Source organism: Alligator sinensis, unplaced genomic scaffold (genome assembly GCF_000455745.1).
Source record: "Alligator sinensis unplaced genomic scaffold, ASM45574v1 scaffold61_2, whole genome shotgun sequence".
Classification (NCBI taxonomy): domain Eukaryota; kingdom Metazoa; phylum Chordata; order Crocodylia; family Alligatoridae; genus Alligator; species Alligator sinensis.
Window position 1 is genome coordinate 2,092,278 of NW_005842108.1, and position 18,556 is coordinate 2,110,833.

Consider the following 18,556-nt stretch of genomic DNA (forward strand, 5'->3'; position numbering starts at 1 on the left):
TCAGACTAGATGATCTGTTCAGGTCCCTCCTGACCCTAGCTACTATGAAACTATGTTTGCCAGGCATTTGAGGTGGGTGAAGAAACAGGACGCATTGGAAATACCAAAAAGGCACAGCTTAGTTGTGGGAGTGAAGAGGAAGTCAAAATATATTCAATATAGTGGTAGTGGCTCACTATGACTTAAAAAAGAGTTGGAGCTGAAGGAGACTGTGGTTAATGGGCATATCTATCTATCTTATTCAGATGGACTGTACTACTTTTGTGGTAGGTTCCCACTGCATGTTTGCCCAAGGTGGCACATATTTTGGAGTCATGCTCAGTATCTGCTGCATTTAAATCAACTTCACAGGTGGTTTCCATTACTGGGCACATTCTGCTTTTTAGGAGCAGTTCAAAGACAGATAATGTATCTAATGTGGTTTCCTTATATGCAAATGCAAGACAAGGGGCCTTTGCCCCATGCTAATTTGGGGGGGAGGGGAGGAAATAACCTTGTCTTGTATTTGAATAAATGCGGTAAGTTATTTTGATATTTTATATGCTCTGAAAGAAACTCACAGAGGTAACAATAAAAGACATATTAAAAATTAAACACAGAACTCAGAAGGGGGAAGGGAAGAAGGGAAAAAAAGATTGAGAAAAGTCAGCTTCCTTATAATGCCACTTCACAGTCAAGAGGCAGCAAGTTCAGAACCAGCACACATGTCTATTAAGTATAATACTGAAGTATGTAAAAGTAATTTAAGTGTTTTGTAGTTTCCCTCACTCCTAGTTAGTTGAGATCCAATAATAATCAGCTCTAATATTTTGCCCATGGCTTCAATCTACTTTACAAAGAGGATAAAATTTATGCTTGTAGTCCCAAGAGTTATCAGACTGAACATTACCCAACAGTAAATATTCACCAGATACATAGCCAACCAGATTTAAAGGTTGGATTTGAAAAACAAATGCACTGGTCTTATACATTAAGTTGATCTTACTTATATCTTGTTGTAGACGTCATCTTGTCATGGTTTTCAAGAAAACGCTGGAAGGATTCTTTAGCTTCTTTGTATTTTGACCTCGCTTCTTCTTTTTCTTCCTTTTCTGTCTGAACCTTGTAAGCATTAAAGGCTTGCTTTTTTTCACTCAACTTCGCCAAAGCACTAAATGTCAAGGGAAAAACAAAAACAAACCAGATGCTTAATTACACAAAACTGGAATCAAATTAGAAAAAAAGAATGCAAATCTCATATTAGCATACCTTCAGAACACATGACAAATTTTAATCATGAAAGGTGGTAAAATGAACTTAATTCTATGGAAAAGCACAGAACCAACATGTATATTACTCTACCAGTTTTCATTTCAAGAAACTGCATTAGAAAAAAATAACTTTGTGGGATAAAGAATAAAATAGTAGAGGTGCACCGATACATTGGTCGGATATCAGATTGGTATCAATATAAAGAAAACTGTCTGTATTGGATATTGGCCCAATGGGGCCAATAATTTGGCTAATAAATGTCCGTGCTGCACGCAGCTGCAGTGCAACACAGCCGGCAGCGTGGAGAGCTGCCTCCAGTTGTTAAGTCCAGTGTGGTGGAAGGAAACAGGGGAGGGACACAGATGAACATCCCCTGCATTGAGGGAAGTGGCAGGGGCAGGTGCTGCTCAGGCAGGGCTGGGGCCAGAGTGACGTATTTTGGTGGGGGGGTGGCTTCTGCTGCTGCTTGCACCCCAGGAGGGCACGAGTGGGGTTGTGTGCCCCTCGGATCTGCGCAGGGTGGGGCAGGCTACAGCCGGGGCTGTGCAGGGCTCTTGTTGGTGAGGGTTGGGCTTGGAGCAAGCACTGGCAGTGCTGGGAGAATGCTGCATCCACTCCAAATTTTGCCACCACTCTGCTCCCAGTGCCTGCTTGGACAGGGCCTGTCCCTGATCCCTCCTTCACCACAAGGGGCATTGATCTGCCCCAACACACCCCTTACCAGCTGGAGGCAGCTGTATCAGAAATTGAACTGGTATCAGCCGATATGCCTCCTTAAATATCAGCTATCTGTATCAGCTCCAAAAATCTCTGTCAGTGCACCCCTACAAAACAGCCTTGTAAAGAGGTACTCTATCATCAGAAAACACTTGGACATTCCATGTACAGAAAAATTATTAAGTGTGCTCAACATTTAATAGGTCCCACAGAATTCTCAGCATCTCCATTAAAAACAGAAGGTCCATTTCAGGACAGATTTTCAAAACATATGTAGACCATTTAATTATAGTTGTACTGCTAATGCTGTCATAACATTCATTAGATTTTGGGTCCAAGATCATGAATCATCCCATTAGTCATCTTCATGCAGGTCCCAAGACATGACCTACTTTTGAATGTGTACAAAGAGGCAACTGGCTTAGTATACAAACATCTGTATTAGGTTCAACCATAACTTGTCCATAATGAACTACAATGTAAATTCAAGGATCAAAACAGAGCATATGTTTGTAAACAATGTAGCAGTAAGTAGGAAGTACCTGTATCTTGGATCATTAATGATCATTTTCATAGCTTGTTCCCAGGAGGCATTTGAGGGTACATGCTGTGAAGACATTAAATCAATAATGTGACTACCAGATTTGGCATCAACATCCTATGTTTGTTTCCTCAGAAATATTGAATCTGGGAGGTGAGATCCCTCCAACAGACTTTTCCCTGACTTGATTAGAAGAGTTGTATAGAAATATAATACTTCCCTTTAATAACTTTATTAGTAATATTAAAATGATGTTGTCATAACATCAGTCAACAGAAAAACAAATTTCAGGTTTTAGGCTTATCACTATTTTTATCCTTTGATTCTTCTTCAGGTAACTCCTGCATTACACTACAGTGAAAAATATTCTAGAGGAACTCTAAACAACAGCTATATGGAAAGAAAAATCCAGTATTGACTCATTTTTCTTCCAGCCCACTTGTCTTTTTAATGGTGAGAAATTCAGAGAGTAAATCAAAGAGACAATACTGGTTAAAATACTTTTGATGCTGCAGAGAAGTAATACGGTTAAACGATTATAAAATTTAAGTTATGCAGTTGTCTGTAACAGCAAGATTATGACTTCCTAAGGATGAATTTTAAGGGAAAAATTTTGTCTTTAAATGGAATTTTCTTTAACAATTTGAGAAACAGAAGAAAAAGGAGATAGATTTTAAGGTGTTAGGGTCCACTCCCCTCCTCAGACACTACAAGAACCCGTTCAAATATCTGTTGTTAAAAGAGTTTTTGCTTTTGTAGGGCTGCATTTTTAGAGCCCTGTCACCAAAGTGACAGCTTCACATGGTAACCAAATCAATCATAATTTCTTGGATAACAACTGGAATTTTTACTTGGGTTATTTGGGGGGTTTTACTTGGGTTGCTGGGGGTGGGAGAGGAAAAACAAAAGGAAAAACTGAGATGAGAAAGCCCTAATTAAAACACAAACATCTCTAAGAAAAGACTTAAGTATACTCTTTCTATGGCAAAGTTTTTTTCTTCCTTCAAATCTAAAAGTCAGCTTCTTAATACTGAGATTTTCTTTTGGAAAGGAAGAGAGAAGAAACTCCACTCAAGAAAGCACATTTTGTAGTAATTCTAGAAGTTAAGGTAAGTTGACCCAATTTAAAAACCTTTTCTTTCAAAAGCTCTTTAAATGCTTGTTTTGCTTCTTCTTTTGTATTCCACGTATATGTTTTTTTAACTGGCTGGGCATCGTCCTCCTCTTTTTTGGGAGTAGCACTACAAATAAGAATTGATAAAGAGAATAATTAGACAAGTAAATACATAATGTAGTAGTTTAACAAACAATTGCCATTAATTTTCAAAATAAACAATCAAGAGAACATCGCTGAGAAACAGCATTCATAATTTTAACAATGAACTCCATTTATATAAAGTGCTTATGAGTCAGAAATAAAATACACACTTGTGAAAACCCCAAGCCTCAGATCCAAGTTAAGGATTTCATTACAAACCAACTTTAAAAGTACCTTTCTCTTTAGAATGACAAGATGCTGCTGCAATCAACCACCTGTTCTAGTTCCTTACCTTTCCACTTAAAGTGGGAGAAAAGGTAAGGCATTACCTATGAAGGGATCTTGCCTTTGCCACTTACCATTAACCGTCAGTCTCCTGACCTCCCAGCTGCAACAAGTTCTCAGGCTTTCAGTGATGAAAGGCAAAGTGTGTATAGTTTGTGTCTCAAGGAAGAGATCATATACACCTTTATAGCCGTTCTAATTTACTTGGATTGTTTAGCCGAAACATTTTTTCTTATTATACACAAGAGCGTAGGCATTTCAGAAGTACTGCCCGTTTAAACTGCACTTGGGTCAGTAAGAAGTTTAGTAATTTTTCCACAGTGACAGTGTGAACAGCTATGTATTCTAAACATTTATCCAGTATCTCTCAAAACATTTCATATTTCTTTAAAATAAATTATAAGCCATAAGAATTTCTTATCAAATTTGTAATGAGATGAAGGACCAGTTAAAGATTTAAGGGAAATTGGTTGGGTTTTTTTAAAAAAAGGACTGAGCGCCTTTTCTGCACTTTTTTCTTACTCATTTCTCTTTGCAAAGTCTGACCTGCTTCCCCACCCCCTTCTCCTCTCAGAAAAAAAATGTTAGCCAAGAGAAACTCTAGTGTTTAGAACCTTGTCTCCCTTCTGGAACTCTCAACACTTAAGAATGTGTTAGACAACTGCAGCCAACTCAAGTCACAGGATTTTACTTACTCTGCTGAACCCTCCTGCTTTAAACCTTCCTCTACTGTGTTTGTGACAGTTTCTGCATTCTGTTCCTGTACAACGGGAGTAGCATTGGTTTGCTGCACTTGTTCATCAGCTGTAGCTGTACCTGTACTTTCATTTTCTGCAGCAGTTGCAGTAACACTAGTAGCAGCAGCAGCTGCAGAACTAGTAGTAGAAGCAGTTTCACTTTCTGAGGCAGCTGTTGCAGCAGGGGTGGCAGTAGCTGCAGTAGCAGCTACAGCAGTTTCAGCAGCTGCAGAAGTGGTGGTGCTGGTTGTTGTATTGGTTACTTCTGTTGCAATAGCAGCTGTAGATGTAGTTGGAGTTGATTCTTCTGGTTTGCTGCTGAATATATCAAAAGAGAAATAGAAAGAACAATTAAATAATCATTATGTCAATTAAGCTTCAGGGAAAAGAACTTCCTTTAACTGAAATATCTAAAATACACAGTTAGTAGACCCCACCTTACAAAATGTTTTTCCACAAGATAATAAGGAACAAAAAATAAGGTTATAAGGACAATCTTCAAAGCAGAAGTACTTTCAAGATAATACAGCTGAAGAATAAAATGAAAAGTAGACAAGAATGAAGGCAGATGCCTTTTTTTTTTTTTTTTTTTTTTAAGGGATCAGGGAAATACTTTTTAAAAATAGAAAGGCACATTATACATTTTGTATTGATGACAAGTTTTTAAGTGAACATACCTGTTTTCCTCTGCTTTAATCATCGCTATAAGGAAAGGAAAAATATATTTCAAAACAATTTTTTTCAAAAGCGGCTTATGTTTAGGAAAGTTATTGTTGATATTTTAAAAAGGCAGTATGTATAAGTAGATCATTATTTTAAATATGCTTCAATAACTTTAAAAAAATTATTAGAATTAAATTATGCAAAATCAAATCATAACATAAGAACTCCTACCAAACAGTTTTTTGCAACCCCCCGCTGCTCTTTTGTGGTAATTTTAAAAGCTATTAGGGTTAACACACGTGAGGTTTAGTCAAATTCTTTTGATAATCTTTTCTATCTAGATTTTATCTAGTCAATGTTTTCTTCTTTAATTATATATTTAACTTCTCATCTGTGATCTAACCTTCCTTTAAATAAACAAAAAATTCTATATATTTCTTGACTGAAGTTATTTTACCTTCAATATCAAGATAAAATATTACCTACACAAACAGTAAACGGAGCAGTACATGTCACCTGTTCAAGGCAGGAGGCTACTTTTTTTTAAATAGTCAGAAGGAAATCCAAATGTGATGTAAATTTATATTCCTACCTCTTGTGACCCAATATTTTTCAAACAAAGAAGCATCTCTGGATGCATGGTTTTGACTTCAACATTAATTTTATCCAACATTAAATCATCCAAAATAATGATGAGTAATAATTAGTTAAATATTATGATTTGTTTCCTTTTTATCAAAAGGATTTACCAAGGAAAGCTAGTGGTAATGTTTATATTAAACTACAACAACAAGCATTATTAGTAGTTTTAGTACACTGCAGATGACATTGTAACAGCGAAGAATTTAATATATGAGACTACTGATGCTGAAACAAGAACAGGTTTCTGCTTTATAATTATTTACTGAACAAGTTCCCTCACTTATTTTACTCCACTCAGTTTCTAATAAGAATTGCTTCAACAGTAAGACAACACTGCAAATAGCTCACATATAAACAACATTTTCAAAATTAACAGATTTTCAGTGGCTATGTTACCTTCAAGATCCTCAAGTTCTTTAGGTTTTGCCCACCGTGACTCTTTTGTTTGGGAATTATAGTAGTAAGGCTTTCCTGAATCAGATTTGTACTCTTTCCAAGGGCATTTAGATAATAATTGCTGATGCACAGAAAAAAAATGCACAGAAAAAATTCAAAATCATATTATATCAATTTTGTAACACTAAAAGATTTCTACAAAACAATCTCTAAAATAAACATTACAACAACAAATCTTAAATGTTAGTACATACAATGAAAAACATTTCTCAAGAACAGTAACAAGCAAACCCAATAACATTTTAATTCCAAAAGCAGAGGACCCTAAAAATCTGTACTTTATACAAGCACTGATTTTTGAAGTTCTGAAACAATTTATTTAAATTTTTTGCTATAAAAAGACCTCTTCATGCAATTATAAATGCAAAGCTTTTCTAGCATTTATAAAATCAGTTGGATTAGTTTTGGGGTCTTCTGTGTTCAGATGCAAGATTCTGAAATAAAAATTCTGATCCATGTCACATGGTGGGCATATTATGCCACTTATGCTAGGTGGTTATCTACACAGGAAAATTTACCAGTCTAACTATACCAGGACAATCATTGCTGCTGTTATAACTACTGTTTTGCACCAGGATAACTTCACTGTTAAGTTTTTGTCCAGATACAAGCTCAGAGTAAACCATTCCAAAGCTTTCATTTGACCTCAATATACCTCAGCAGGTGTTTTAAGATCATCTGGTTTCTCCCATGTGGATTGCTTTGTTTCAGTATTGTAATAATAAGTTCTTCCATCAGGTGATTTATGTTCAGTCCATACAGATTTCTAGGAAAACATAAAACAGACCATCAACGAGGTATAAAATGTGCTTTTCTCTGGAATGGTTTAAAAAATGCTGACAGCAAAATTAAATACAAAGGGAAAATGGTGAAACCTGTTTAGACTGGTCTTCAGTTACCGAACTGTTGACTGTGGTGGTTTGCTGGGCTGAACAGACTACCGAATGTGCGGTCTGAGAAAAAGAAGAGACATTTCTGGAAATGCATACCCATTTCTCCTGTTCATTTTAAAAATGCCAAATAAAAAAGCACTAAGTGAGAAGCTGGTAACCTTCACAGGAGCCTATAGATGTAAGTATGGCAAAAACATTACAACTTTGACCCTGTTTCATTCAGAGTTAAAGTTCCATTGATTTTGCTCACTTATCCCACTGTAGTAGCATAAAGGCATAGCAGACACCTGTGATGATGCCTACTCCCAAGAGACAATTCTTCATTCCTCCTTAAAGTGCTTAGAAGTTATATCTGCCCACAGCCTTGAGACCAAGTGTGCTAAAAACCAAACATTAATCCATCAGAAACCCAATACAAAGGGCCATGGCAATTACAAAGGGCCATGGCACACCACACATTCTGGTCCAAACTCTAGTCCTTCAAAATAATGACTTGCTAAATTTATAGAAGACAAGACTACAATGAAGGGATGTGGTTGCCACAGGAATACATATGCCATTGGAGCTTTTAAACTTCTTATACTAGTTGTGGACTGGCATTCTGATGATATATTTTTTAAAAGCTTGGAAGCTTCCCTGAGCTTGGAAACTGATCTATAATGGGTGAGGACTGAGTGAATTTACACAATCGCTGTATTTCTATTAAGGCTTCTGAAGCCTTATTTTGCTTACCTGAGTTCCTGGAGGTGTTGTACCTACAAAAAAATATCAGAATGAGAAAACAGACAAGTAAATAGACAAGTTATATTTTTCCCCCCATCCCAGCTTACTACAAAAGCAGCTTACTGTAAAAAAGAAAAGAAAAAAAAAGAAAAAAAAAAGATTTCAAGAAAACTGAAGAAAAGTTATCAACCAGTGACTGCAGTTCAAGCAGATTATCCATATGGATTAACATTGCTGGAACAGTCAGGCTTATAGAGACATCCAGTCAAAACTCTTCAGAAAACAGTGTACAGCTGCTAAATGCATCTCCTTGAAGCACTGACTGTTTGAGATGAGGGTATACAATGAGACATGACCTCCCGCAAACACAACTTCTGCTTATACAGACCCCAGTTCAAGGAAGCAAACTATTTAGAGCAGGAAATAAGCGTGGGCTTACCTTCCATTGTGCTTAACTTCCAATGGAGACTCGATGTGCTTAAGTATTTTCCTGAACCAGACCCTTGGAATTTGAAATAAGGACTCCAATGAAATTAACATAGAGGGACAGAAATGTGGATAATCTACTTCAGGAACTACAGTTACTGGTAAGTGACCTTTCTTTCTCCTTCAGTATTTCAACTAAATAACCACTCTTGGAAATCAGCTAACTATAAGTCCTTCCTGTAAGTGAGAACTTGGTTAAATAATTATGGAAGAACTGCTTTCCTGAATTGTGCATCAGTTACGTAAGCCAAGTTAAGAGAGTTTTGAATATGCTCAAAGCCCCATGTAGCCATCCTCCTCCTTACCATTATGGAGTAAATATTTGAGGAACAGTTTACAAACAAGTAACTTTGCCTCAGAAAGTCAATTATTGATTGCATCAGTTTCACTAGTAAATTTAACTCAACTCTTACAATCAGGCAAACTTTTCTCTGAAGCAGTAGCTCTCAACCAGAGGACGCAAGGACTTGCCAAAGGTGCCGTGATGTCAGCACCAACACCACTATCGCACAGTAAAATTTTCCCATGAGCTTCTTTTCAGGAGGCATGTCAGAACCAAACTGAGAAGCAGCAGCAGCAGCAGCAAGGTGCTCCTCCTTGCACTACATTATGCAGGTAGGCATGCTGTTTCTGCTACTGCTTTTCGCAGTTTGACTCTGATTTGCCTCCTGAAAACAAAGGTGTATGGGGAGTTCTACCTGGGAGTGACAGCAGACTGGAAATAAATGCTGCATAATGTAATACAGGCAGGCACGCCTTTCTGCTGCCACCACTTCTCAGTTCAGATATGACATGCCTCCTGAAAACAGAAGCATGTGGGACAGAGTTCCATCTGCCCCGCGTTCTCTATCTCTGTCGGGATACTGTGCACAGTTGAACAGGGAAGAGCTGTGGCAAGAGCGTTTGCTCCTGCTACAGCCACTTCCCAATCTGGCTCCGCAGGACATGTGCAGTGCAGCAATGTGGTGAATATAATATGCTGATCTAATCAAATACTAATGAATAACAGAATTATAATGTTCATCTTATAAATAAGCATATTTTAAAATATTTTTTTAAGTGGAATTCTGTTAATTTTGGAAAAGTTTTGGAGGGGTGCTGCGAGTGTAAAAAGGTTGAGAACCACTGCTCTGAAGAATACGTGCCAATCTGGACGTGTGATTATTCAAGGGGCAAGAAAAGAGACATGACTTTAAATGCACTCTGGTCTCAACGTTTAGTACTGTAGTTAAATTCAGGCTGATTGGGTGTCCCAGTAGCAGAATCTAGAACAGAAGACAATACTTGAAGGAGGGAAAAAACACACACACCTCAACACACCACAAGCTAACAATGCCATGAGCTAACTGTTAAATGTGTGAAATAATTAATTTAAGATTAAATGCATTCAAGGAAACAGAAAAGACATGAAATAAGGTTATTAAGTATATAAAATGGATGATACTTTTTACTTTTTTTTCCTATGAAAGATCTCTCTTTTCTGAAATGTACTAGGAAAGAAAACTAAGAGCTAAACATAATACCCAACTATCCCCCCTTTATTTATATAAACTCTCTACAGCTTCATTTACACCATTTTTGAAAACTTAAAACCTTTATTTTTCTAGGATACTTAACAGAATTTTGCTTGAAAGGCTTTAAAAATATAATGGATTGTTGATACATACCTGCTTGCGTATCCATACTGTTCACTCCTGGCTGTAAAAAAAAAAAAAAAAAAAAATCAACAGATTTAAAACACATAACATAATTATATTAAATGCACTAAACATCATACAAATCCAGTGATTCTCATCTAAGGTGCTGTGATGCCCTTGAAATCCCTGGGATGCCTTAAGATCCTTTCAAGGATGCTGCAGGGTGTCTCACAATGTGAGCATTAAGTGTGCAAACATAATTCACGTGATAAATCAAGAGATTTCAAACAGGAATTCACAGGGTTAAAAACATTCTGACCTGTTATGGTCTTACTAGGTTCTTTGCAACAGAAGAATTGTTCTATTATTCTTCTGTAGTCAAAAAACAAGTGAAAATGACTTGGCATTCTCTGAGAGGCGCCTCGAGTCTAAAAAGGTTAAGAACCACTATATTAATCTGTTCAAATGCAACAACTCCAGAATCCAAAGACCGGTTTAACTTAAATATGAATTCTTTCCCTTTTCCACTATGTGACCTGAGAATTCCAGTTCTATAAGAACTAACGAGGGATACACTGAATCGCTTTTCAGAAAAAAGGCAATACATTTACTAATTCAATTCAATGTATTGCCATCTTTCTACACAATCAAAAGCACTCTGCATAGCTGCAAAAGCCATTATCCAACACAGGGTGTTGTATAATACTTTTAGGCTTCACTAATTCAAAAAAGTTTCTGCCCCTGTAAAAGAGATGGTCTTTAGACACAACTGGAAGCAACTTTTTTTTTTTTTTTAGCTTTAGGCGAATTAAACTTACTGAAACTAATCCATTGGTTACTTTGGTTTACTAAATGTTTACAATATTTATGTTACAAAGAAATAGTATTCTAAGTGGATTTCAACTTTTAATTTTGTTGTACTTATAATATGCTCTGAGGAATCCAGGACCTTAATGAGTGAGGTTTTAAATAAAAAAGTTTTACATAAAAATCAGGAGAGGGACAGTATGCTAAACGCTTTTAAGCATTTTTCCTGACTTCACAAAAGTTCAGGTAAAGCCATAACTTGAAATTTATCATTTACTGGAGTCAATCCTTTGTTATTTAATTTTTTTAATGCAGCCTCAAGACATAATTAAAGATGAGCAAACCACATTACATGTTAGCACATTCAATAAAAGACACATCCAGCAAAGAGCAATTAACGTTATTTGAGTATTTATTTTACCAAATCTTGCTCCATGCACTCATTTACTTGCAATAAAACTCTGAACATTTTACTCACTATATAGCTGGATTTTATGTATAAGCTATAGCCCCATTTAATTTGTTTATGAGGTAAATAATCCTTTTTGAAGATGGCCTACATGAGTGGTTTAACATTTTCAAAGCATGGATAGAAAAGAATGACACAAATGATAAATAAGAGTTACCAATAAACTGATTGGTCATGTGGGAAAGCACATTTAATCAATTTCCAGATACCCAATTTCAGACGTAAGCAATTTCAAATTGGGTTTATCTGGAGTGTGAGGAGGTTTCCTGTTATTTCATCCACCACCTGCTTGAAAGTATTTCTATGGCACTGTGGCCCCTGGCAGATATTCAGTTAAAGATACCATGGAATCTGATGCACTACACCCACAATCACATTTCGTGCCATACGACATGTGAATGGAAGGAGGTGTGATTGTGGGATTGGGGATCAGATCCCAAACATGCTGTAGTGCCAATGCAGGGGGGGTAATGATCCCAGGCTCCCCCTGCACTGGAAGTTAGCAAAACAGTCAGCTGATCCCAGTTCCAGCCTTGGGAGCATATAGGTGTCAAGGGCTCCAATTCACCCTTGAGGCTAGGAATGCCAATCAGCTGACTGCTACTCCCAGCCTTGGAAAAGGGAGTAATGCGTGGTGTGCAACACAACCCTCAACTCTTCCGCACCCCTGAGGCTGGCAGCCACTGCTGCTTCCAGCCTTCAGGGTGCAGTGGGAGCCTGGGTCACAGATGCTGGAACAGTCAGCTGATCTGCACTCCCAGCCTTGGAAACACATGGAGCTGTTGACTGTGATGAGTCCGTGAGGCTGGGAGCTGATGCTTGGCCACTCGTGCAATTTAAGGCACAGTGGGATCCAGTCACAAAATTATTGCAGATATTTTGTCTAATAACTTTGGGACTTATTCCCGTTTTATCATGCCATTAACTGCATTAGCATGTGACCAGGTTGCTACTTAAGACATTAACTGGTTAATCATGTCTGAAGTGTACCATCTGCTTATGGGCTGCATAATTTATTTATTTTTAAAAATTATTTTTCTGAATGAAGCTCTTCCATCACACCTCATTCCTTCCAAGTAGTGAATACAGACGCCTGAACAAAGTCACTGTATTTCCAAATACAATGGTTCCAATTACTTTTCTGGAAATTAAAACTTTTACGATAGTAAATGCAATGCCTATAACAATGTTTAGCACTATATTTGCTAACAGAACCAACTCAAAGTGCACTGGAGTCATTACATAAATCTCACCAGTTTCAATGATCTTTGGATCAGGCTTTATATTTATAGAAAACACAATGCTGGTTGTCTGATGTGCTGTAAATTACCAGCCTTGTAGGCATGCACCTACAAAAACAGGTAATCAACTCCCTTTTTTAGATCTAAAAAGTTACTTTAGCTACAAGAAAGAACATTATTATTCTTCATATTCTAAAATAGTTTAATTGTTTATTTCCCTAACTACTACATTTGTAAGTTTTAGTTAACTGATTTATGTAGTTCAAGGTTTAAATCTAGATATACTAGGTATAATATACCATCCCAACTCCTTTTAAATCTCCTTTGACAACAATGTATCTGGTTTCCAAAATTTCTTCAAAACTTCCAAAAAACAACCTTGTTGGAAACCCATGCTGAACCTGCAAGCAAATTGCTGATAGTTCTGTTCTTGGTTACTTTTATTAAAGGATTTAATGGAGAAGTTTCTAAAACTTGTTCAAAATTGTATACTTAGTATCCAATATTTTACTATTATTTTGTGAAAGCTCGAAAGCCGGACTTAACTCTACAAAACTGGGAATAGCATCCTAAGCAAACGATACATACTACTGAGTAATATAAAAGCAATTAAATTAACCGAGACAGATGGAAATTGAAAAAGAGATCAAGACAAGTTTAAAGATTACCGGGACCGTTGGCTGCATGGTAGCTTGGGACATATGGGACATCATCATTCCAGGCATCACTGACTGCATCATTCCAGGCATCTATGATTAAAATATTACTGTCAAGTGGGTTTCAGGTAATACATTGCACCAATATGAAGCCTCTTTATGATGAAAGGATGCCAACACCTAACTATTAATCTACACAGGAAACATGCCTATTAAGTACCCAGACAGAGTAAACATGTATGTATAAGAACTGTATACATGTAACATGTATGAAGTTATACAATTCTCCTTAAACTAACATCATAAAGTCAGAAAATAGCTTAAATCTCCTCCAATAAACTTTCCAATTTAATTGATGCACCACACACTAAGCATATATTTCAAATTCACCTATGAAATATCAGTAAAGGAAGCCATGACACTTGTCATTAACAGTACTATCCAGATCAAAGGCAAATCAACAAAAGATAACAAGGTGTATGATCAACTGATGGCACTCTACCCTGTCATGTTGGAACCCTGAAGCAAAACAGGAAAAAAAAATCAACTTTATGGAAAGATTTCTCAGAAATACCAGAGTAAAACAAGAAAACCAGGTAAATATCATAAATGCTAATTCAGGCTCTAAAACTGGTTCCCTGTTTTGGTGCAACTCTGAACCTGAATGTCTCTGCTTACTCTCACCAACAGGCTAAACATAATACCAAAAGTACTTACTTCACAGAAGTATTATAAGAACAAATACTTGTAAGACTTTTCAAGCTTAGACAGTGCTATTGGAGTTAAATATTCCTGATACAGAAGTTCTTGAACTGTTATAAAAAGTCTAGAAAAACAAACAGTATTAGCTAGTTTGAAATGCTTCCTTTAAAATAATACTAATATGGTAAAGGGACAAACCAGCACTCATTACATGAAAGTTAAAGTTCAGATTTCTTTAGGGCTACGATATGTGCTCTCAGGAGACAAAAACCTGTACTTAATATTTGATCGGTCAACTTTTTACTTGAGCCTTGATACTCTTAAAAGCCATCACCACAAACCTGATGTACGTTTCAGGTTTGTTTTTAAACAGCCTGAAAGTTTCCTTCATGTTTTGCAATCTCCCTACACTTTTCATTGGCTCAGGCTACTAGGAATGGATAAGCCATACACACATGTGGAAAAGGGAACAAATACCAAGTGCTATATTCATCTGGTCACTAATTAATCTGCCCCCAAAAAGGTCCTGAAAATTCAACCCCCTTTATCTTTCAGTTATCCCCTTTTACCTTTATAGTCCTTGGCAGGCTGGCCAAGTGACCCCATCCCCCTTTATCTTCAGGGACCATCAGGTAACCACTCTCCTCATCTTGTATCTTGTGCGGAGAGAGGGATATTTGGAAGGGCTACTGCTCCACCCTCAATCCATAAGGCTTCCTTGGGAGGGTGAGGAAGAAAGGAAAGTTTGGAAGGCGGCCCCTCCTATTCCTCGCCATCCTGTAGAAGCAGGAGAAGAAAGTGCTCTTGCCCCACTGCTACTTTCAACTAAGTGGGATCTGAGAATGTGAAATTTCCTACAAGCCCTTGCAGAGGTACCTAAAAAAGCCTTTGCATTCTTCACTATTTTGGAGCCTTTATGTATCTAGAGTAAATCTAGCTTCCTGGGATAATATCAGAGTTATACTCAGGTCTAGAGCCTCTGTGGATTGAAGACAGGGGAAACAATTACTCTCATTCTCATGAGACTTTCTCATAAAGTAAGTAGGGCAAGCACCCTACTAGTTGGTCATTCTAAGACAAAATGAATGGGCCACTTGTCCCACCAAAACACCCAAGAAGAGAGTTAACAAAGAGCGTCTCCACCCTGAAAGCTTCATAAATAAAGCACTTGCCAGAGATAGGGCTCTAGCATCCAAGGAGACAGACTAACTTATTTATAGGGCTATAAACGTAGAGGCAGTATAGAAGCCTACTGGCCATACAATTCATCATGCCTCTACCTCTCTCCCACCCTAAAATTCTTCTATCATACCTAGCAGAAACTTCCTGGCTAAATTATTTCATTACAGATTTTGTTCATATATGTTTAGTGAACTGCTCATTATGTGGAAAGAAGAGTTAGAGATAATGACGCAAGAAAAATGGAATACAGGCTAAAAATTACTGGAAACCTTTTACTATTAAAAAACACATAACCCTTCCCTGTGTACTTAGTAAGATATAGACCTACCATGCCAATGACTTTGCTTGCATCCCAGTTACCTTTTTCAAATGTATTAGTCATATGCTAAGAACTAAATTATAACATAAGACTGCTAATACTGCATTGTAGAGCTTGAAAAATGTACCACACATGCATAACAGCTACATCTACACACACAAAAAAATAAGCTATCCTTTTCTTGTACCCAGTAAGATGCAAGGGCTTCCCCTCTCCCAAAACCCTAGGAAAGAGGGTGATAGAATTTCTTCTATGGCATTGGCCAGGCCCAGATCCTTCTTAGGAGGTCAGTGTTAGTATTCAAACTCCTGAAACTCATTCAAACACTTTTACTTCTTCAGACTGATGAAGGAAAGCAGTCATTTTTCTTGCCCCTGAGCGTGTCAATTTCATTCAATTTCTGCTTAGGGAGGCTTTGCTCACTAGTAGCTGCACTAGAACTAGAAAATGAGGAAGAGAATTGCCTGTTTTTACATTCAGAAAATAATTAGCAGTCATAAACAGCAGGAACATTCACTGTTTTAAAAAAGGAAGATCAAAATCTCAGAAATGTTCCTTTGCTCACCAATCTGAACAGTATTTTTTTTAAAGATTTGCATTATACTAGCAACAGTCAGCATATTACAAGAGCATATAATAATCCTCAAGATACAGCTAGGAAAACTCCTGCAAAGTCAGGAGAACATTAATTTTATATTTCTTCTCTACATCCTCCTGTCATTTTCTACCATTGTTTATGAGAGTTGCTTAGCATCATGTTAAAGAAAAATCCTCCAGAAACTGAAGATTCTTATTAGAATTAAGTTCCATATTTTTTGCGATTTATAACTATATGCTGTTATGTACACCTTACTTCTCTTGTGTGACTAAAGGAGAATTGTCTAAGTTATCAGCGTTATAACTGGTGGATTCAAGTGACAGATTCCAATATAGGGCTATTGTTTTTCTTTTAAAATTTGAGATCATAAAGCAGCTTCATTATTTGTTATAGTAGAAACAGTATCTGTAGGACACAATTGATATACAAGAAACCCAGGATTATAAGCATCATGATTTCCAAGGAACGAGAAACTTACCAGTCTAAATTATTTCTGATCATTCTGGAGAAAGTCAAATAAGCGGCCTTACCTGCCCCATTGGTGGTCCTCCCATTGGAGGCATCATCTGAGGCATCATACCATGTGGAACTGGTGGCATATTTGGTGGTCTCTGGCCCATGGGGTGCATCCCCATGGGTGGATAGTGAGGCATGCCTGGGTGACCCATCTGAAAGACAAAGTTAATAAATGAAAAATATTGATATCAAACATGAAATGCAAAAATTACAGAAATATCTCAATGGATATACAAACATTGCCTTACATGCCAGTTTAGTGTTGACTGAGGAAAATATGTAGAAAATTCACTACATCAAAGCATTTATGTATTCATGATGTACACGAATGGACTATAACTACCATAAGTTGTCAAAAACGTACAGTTAACAAACCTAGTTAAAAATTCCAAAACAATGGAAAAAAATATATTCCCGCAACTTGCAAATTAGCATGCACAAATCCAACAAACCAAAAGGATAAAAATATTTTCACACATGGCTCTGACTGCTCAATGAAAGCATTGTGCATGTCATGGAACTCATTTGATAGATTATAAAATCTCTTCCTTTTTATGATTAAGTTTATAGTTAATACATCTTCTGCATCTATACTAGCTGCAGTCTATTTCTCGATGCATTTTCTAGAAACAAGCATAACTATAGGGCTTTTTATGGACATTAAACTTTTTAGTAGGAGTGGACTGATTGAGATTTTTGGGGCTGATACAGATAGCTGATATTTAAGGAGGCATATTGGCTGATACTGATCCAATTTCCAACCAAGCTGCCTCCAGTTGGGGGCAGGGCCAGGCACTGCCCAGGCGGGGCAGGCTCCCACGGCTGTTTGCACCCTGGGAGGGTATGTCCCCCAGATTTGCACAGGGCAGGGCAGGTTGCAGCCAGGGCTGCACAGGGCTCTTCTTGGCAAGGGCTGGGCTCAGAGTGGATGCCAGTGTTACTGGGAAGATGCTGCATCCATCCCAAATTTCACCATTGCTCCACTCCCATTGCCACCGCTGCCAGCCAGCCAGCCCCTGCAGCCCTGGCTCTTCCCAGTACATAGGTGGAGGCAGGGCATTGAGATGGGGCTGAGCTGGGCAGCTGCAGTGTTGGGAGTAGAGCAGCAGTGAAATCTGGGATAGATACAGCATCCTCCCAGTGCTGCCAGCACCCACTCTGAGCCCAGCTCCCGCTGAGAAGAGCTCTCAGAAGTAACTTGGGCCGAACAACCTGCAATACTAAGCCAAGATCCCGGAACCCCATCCTGGGTAACAAGTGAGGCGCGACTGGGAAAGTTTCAGTTGGCGACAAAAGAGGCGCGAACTGAACAAAAACAGAGATGATGTCAAGTAGTTTTGAACTCTTGAGCAATTCTGAGCCTGGCAGCAGGGCAGGAGTCACTCGTCTGCATCCTGACACAGACAGCCAGAGGGGGAGAGGGATGAGTGCCCCCTCTGTTAGGGCTGGCACCTGTTCCTGTCCTCCCCGCAGGTGGGAGGGTCTGTCCCCACACTGGGAAGCCCTCCCTGGACAGCAGAGCTGGGGCCCCAGGACCAAGCACTAGGCGCCCCCGCAGCAGTCACGTGAGGCCCTTCGCCCCCGAGGGGCACCTCGACGGCGGCCGAGAAGGACCGAGGCTGGCGCGCGCAGAACCGTCCCGCCACGGTCCCTCCCCCTCGCCCCGCCCCCCGGCTTAACCCTTCACTCACCATGAGAGAGCGGTCTCCTCCCGGCCTCATCGAGGGGTTGAGCAGACTGCCCCCGCTGCAGCGGCCGAGCAGCCTTCCCCGGAGCT

The 18,556-nt window shown here is 38.4% G+C and overlaps 1 protein-coding gene across 4 annotated transcripts in view; it reads right to left on the reverse strand.

Annotated features, from left to right (window-relative positions):
* PRPF40A (pre-mRNA processing factor 40 homolog A) overlaps positions 1-18,550 on the reverse strand; it is a 43,428-nt gene extending 24,878 nt beyond the window's left edge. For 2 of the 4 annotated variants that reach the window (XM_006024541.3, XM_025205204.1), the window contains exons 1-14: positions 18,471-18,550; positions 16,794-16,931; positions 13,475-13,555; positions 10,320-10,350; positions 8,606-8,668; positions 8,176-8,198; positions 7,426-7,503; positions 7,206-7,316; positions 6,491-6,611; positions 5,467-5,491; positions 4,748-5,107; positions 3,642-3,750; positions 2,511-2,575; positions 986-1,150 (exon numbers count right to left, since the gene is read on the reverse strand). In XM_006024541.3, the coding sequence (XP_006024603.1) occupies positions 986-1,150; positions 2,511-2,575; positions 3,642-3,750; positions 4,748-5,107; positions 5,467-5,491; positions 6,491-6,611; positions 7,206-7,316; positions 7,426-7,503; positions 8,176-8,198; positions 8,606-8,668; positions 10,320-10,350; positions 13,475-13,555; positions 16,794-16,931; positions 18,471-18,500 (1,400 nt within the window). In that variant the 5' untranslated portion in view covers positions 18,501-18,550. The remainder of the gene's footprint in view (positions 1-985; positions 1,151-2,510; positions 2,576-3,641; positions 3,751-4,747; positions 5,108-5,466; positions 5,492-6,490; positions 6,612-7,205; positions 7,317-7,425; positions 7,504-8,175; positions 8,199-8,605; positions 8,669-10,319; positions 10,351-13,474; positions 13,556-16,793; positions 16,932-18,470) is intronic. The other 2 variants (XM_014520348.2, XM_025205205.1) reach the window with 1 other exon arrangement.
* Between the last annotated feature and the right edge of the window lie 6 nt (positions 18,551-18,556).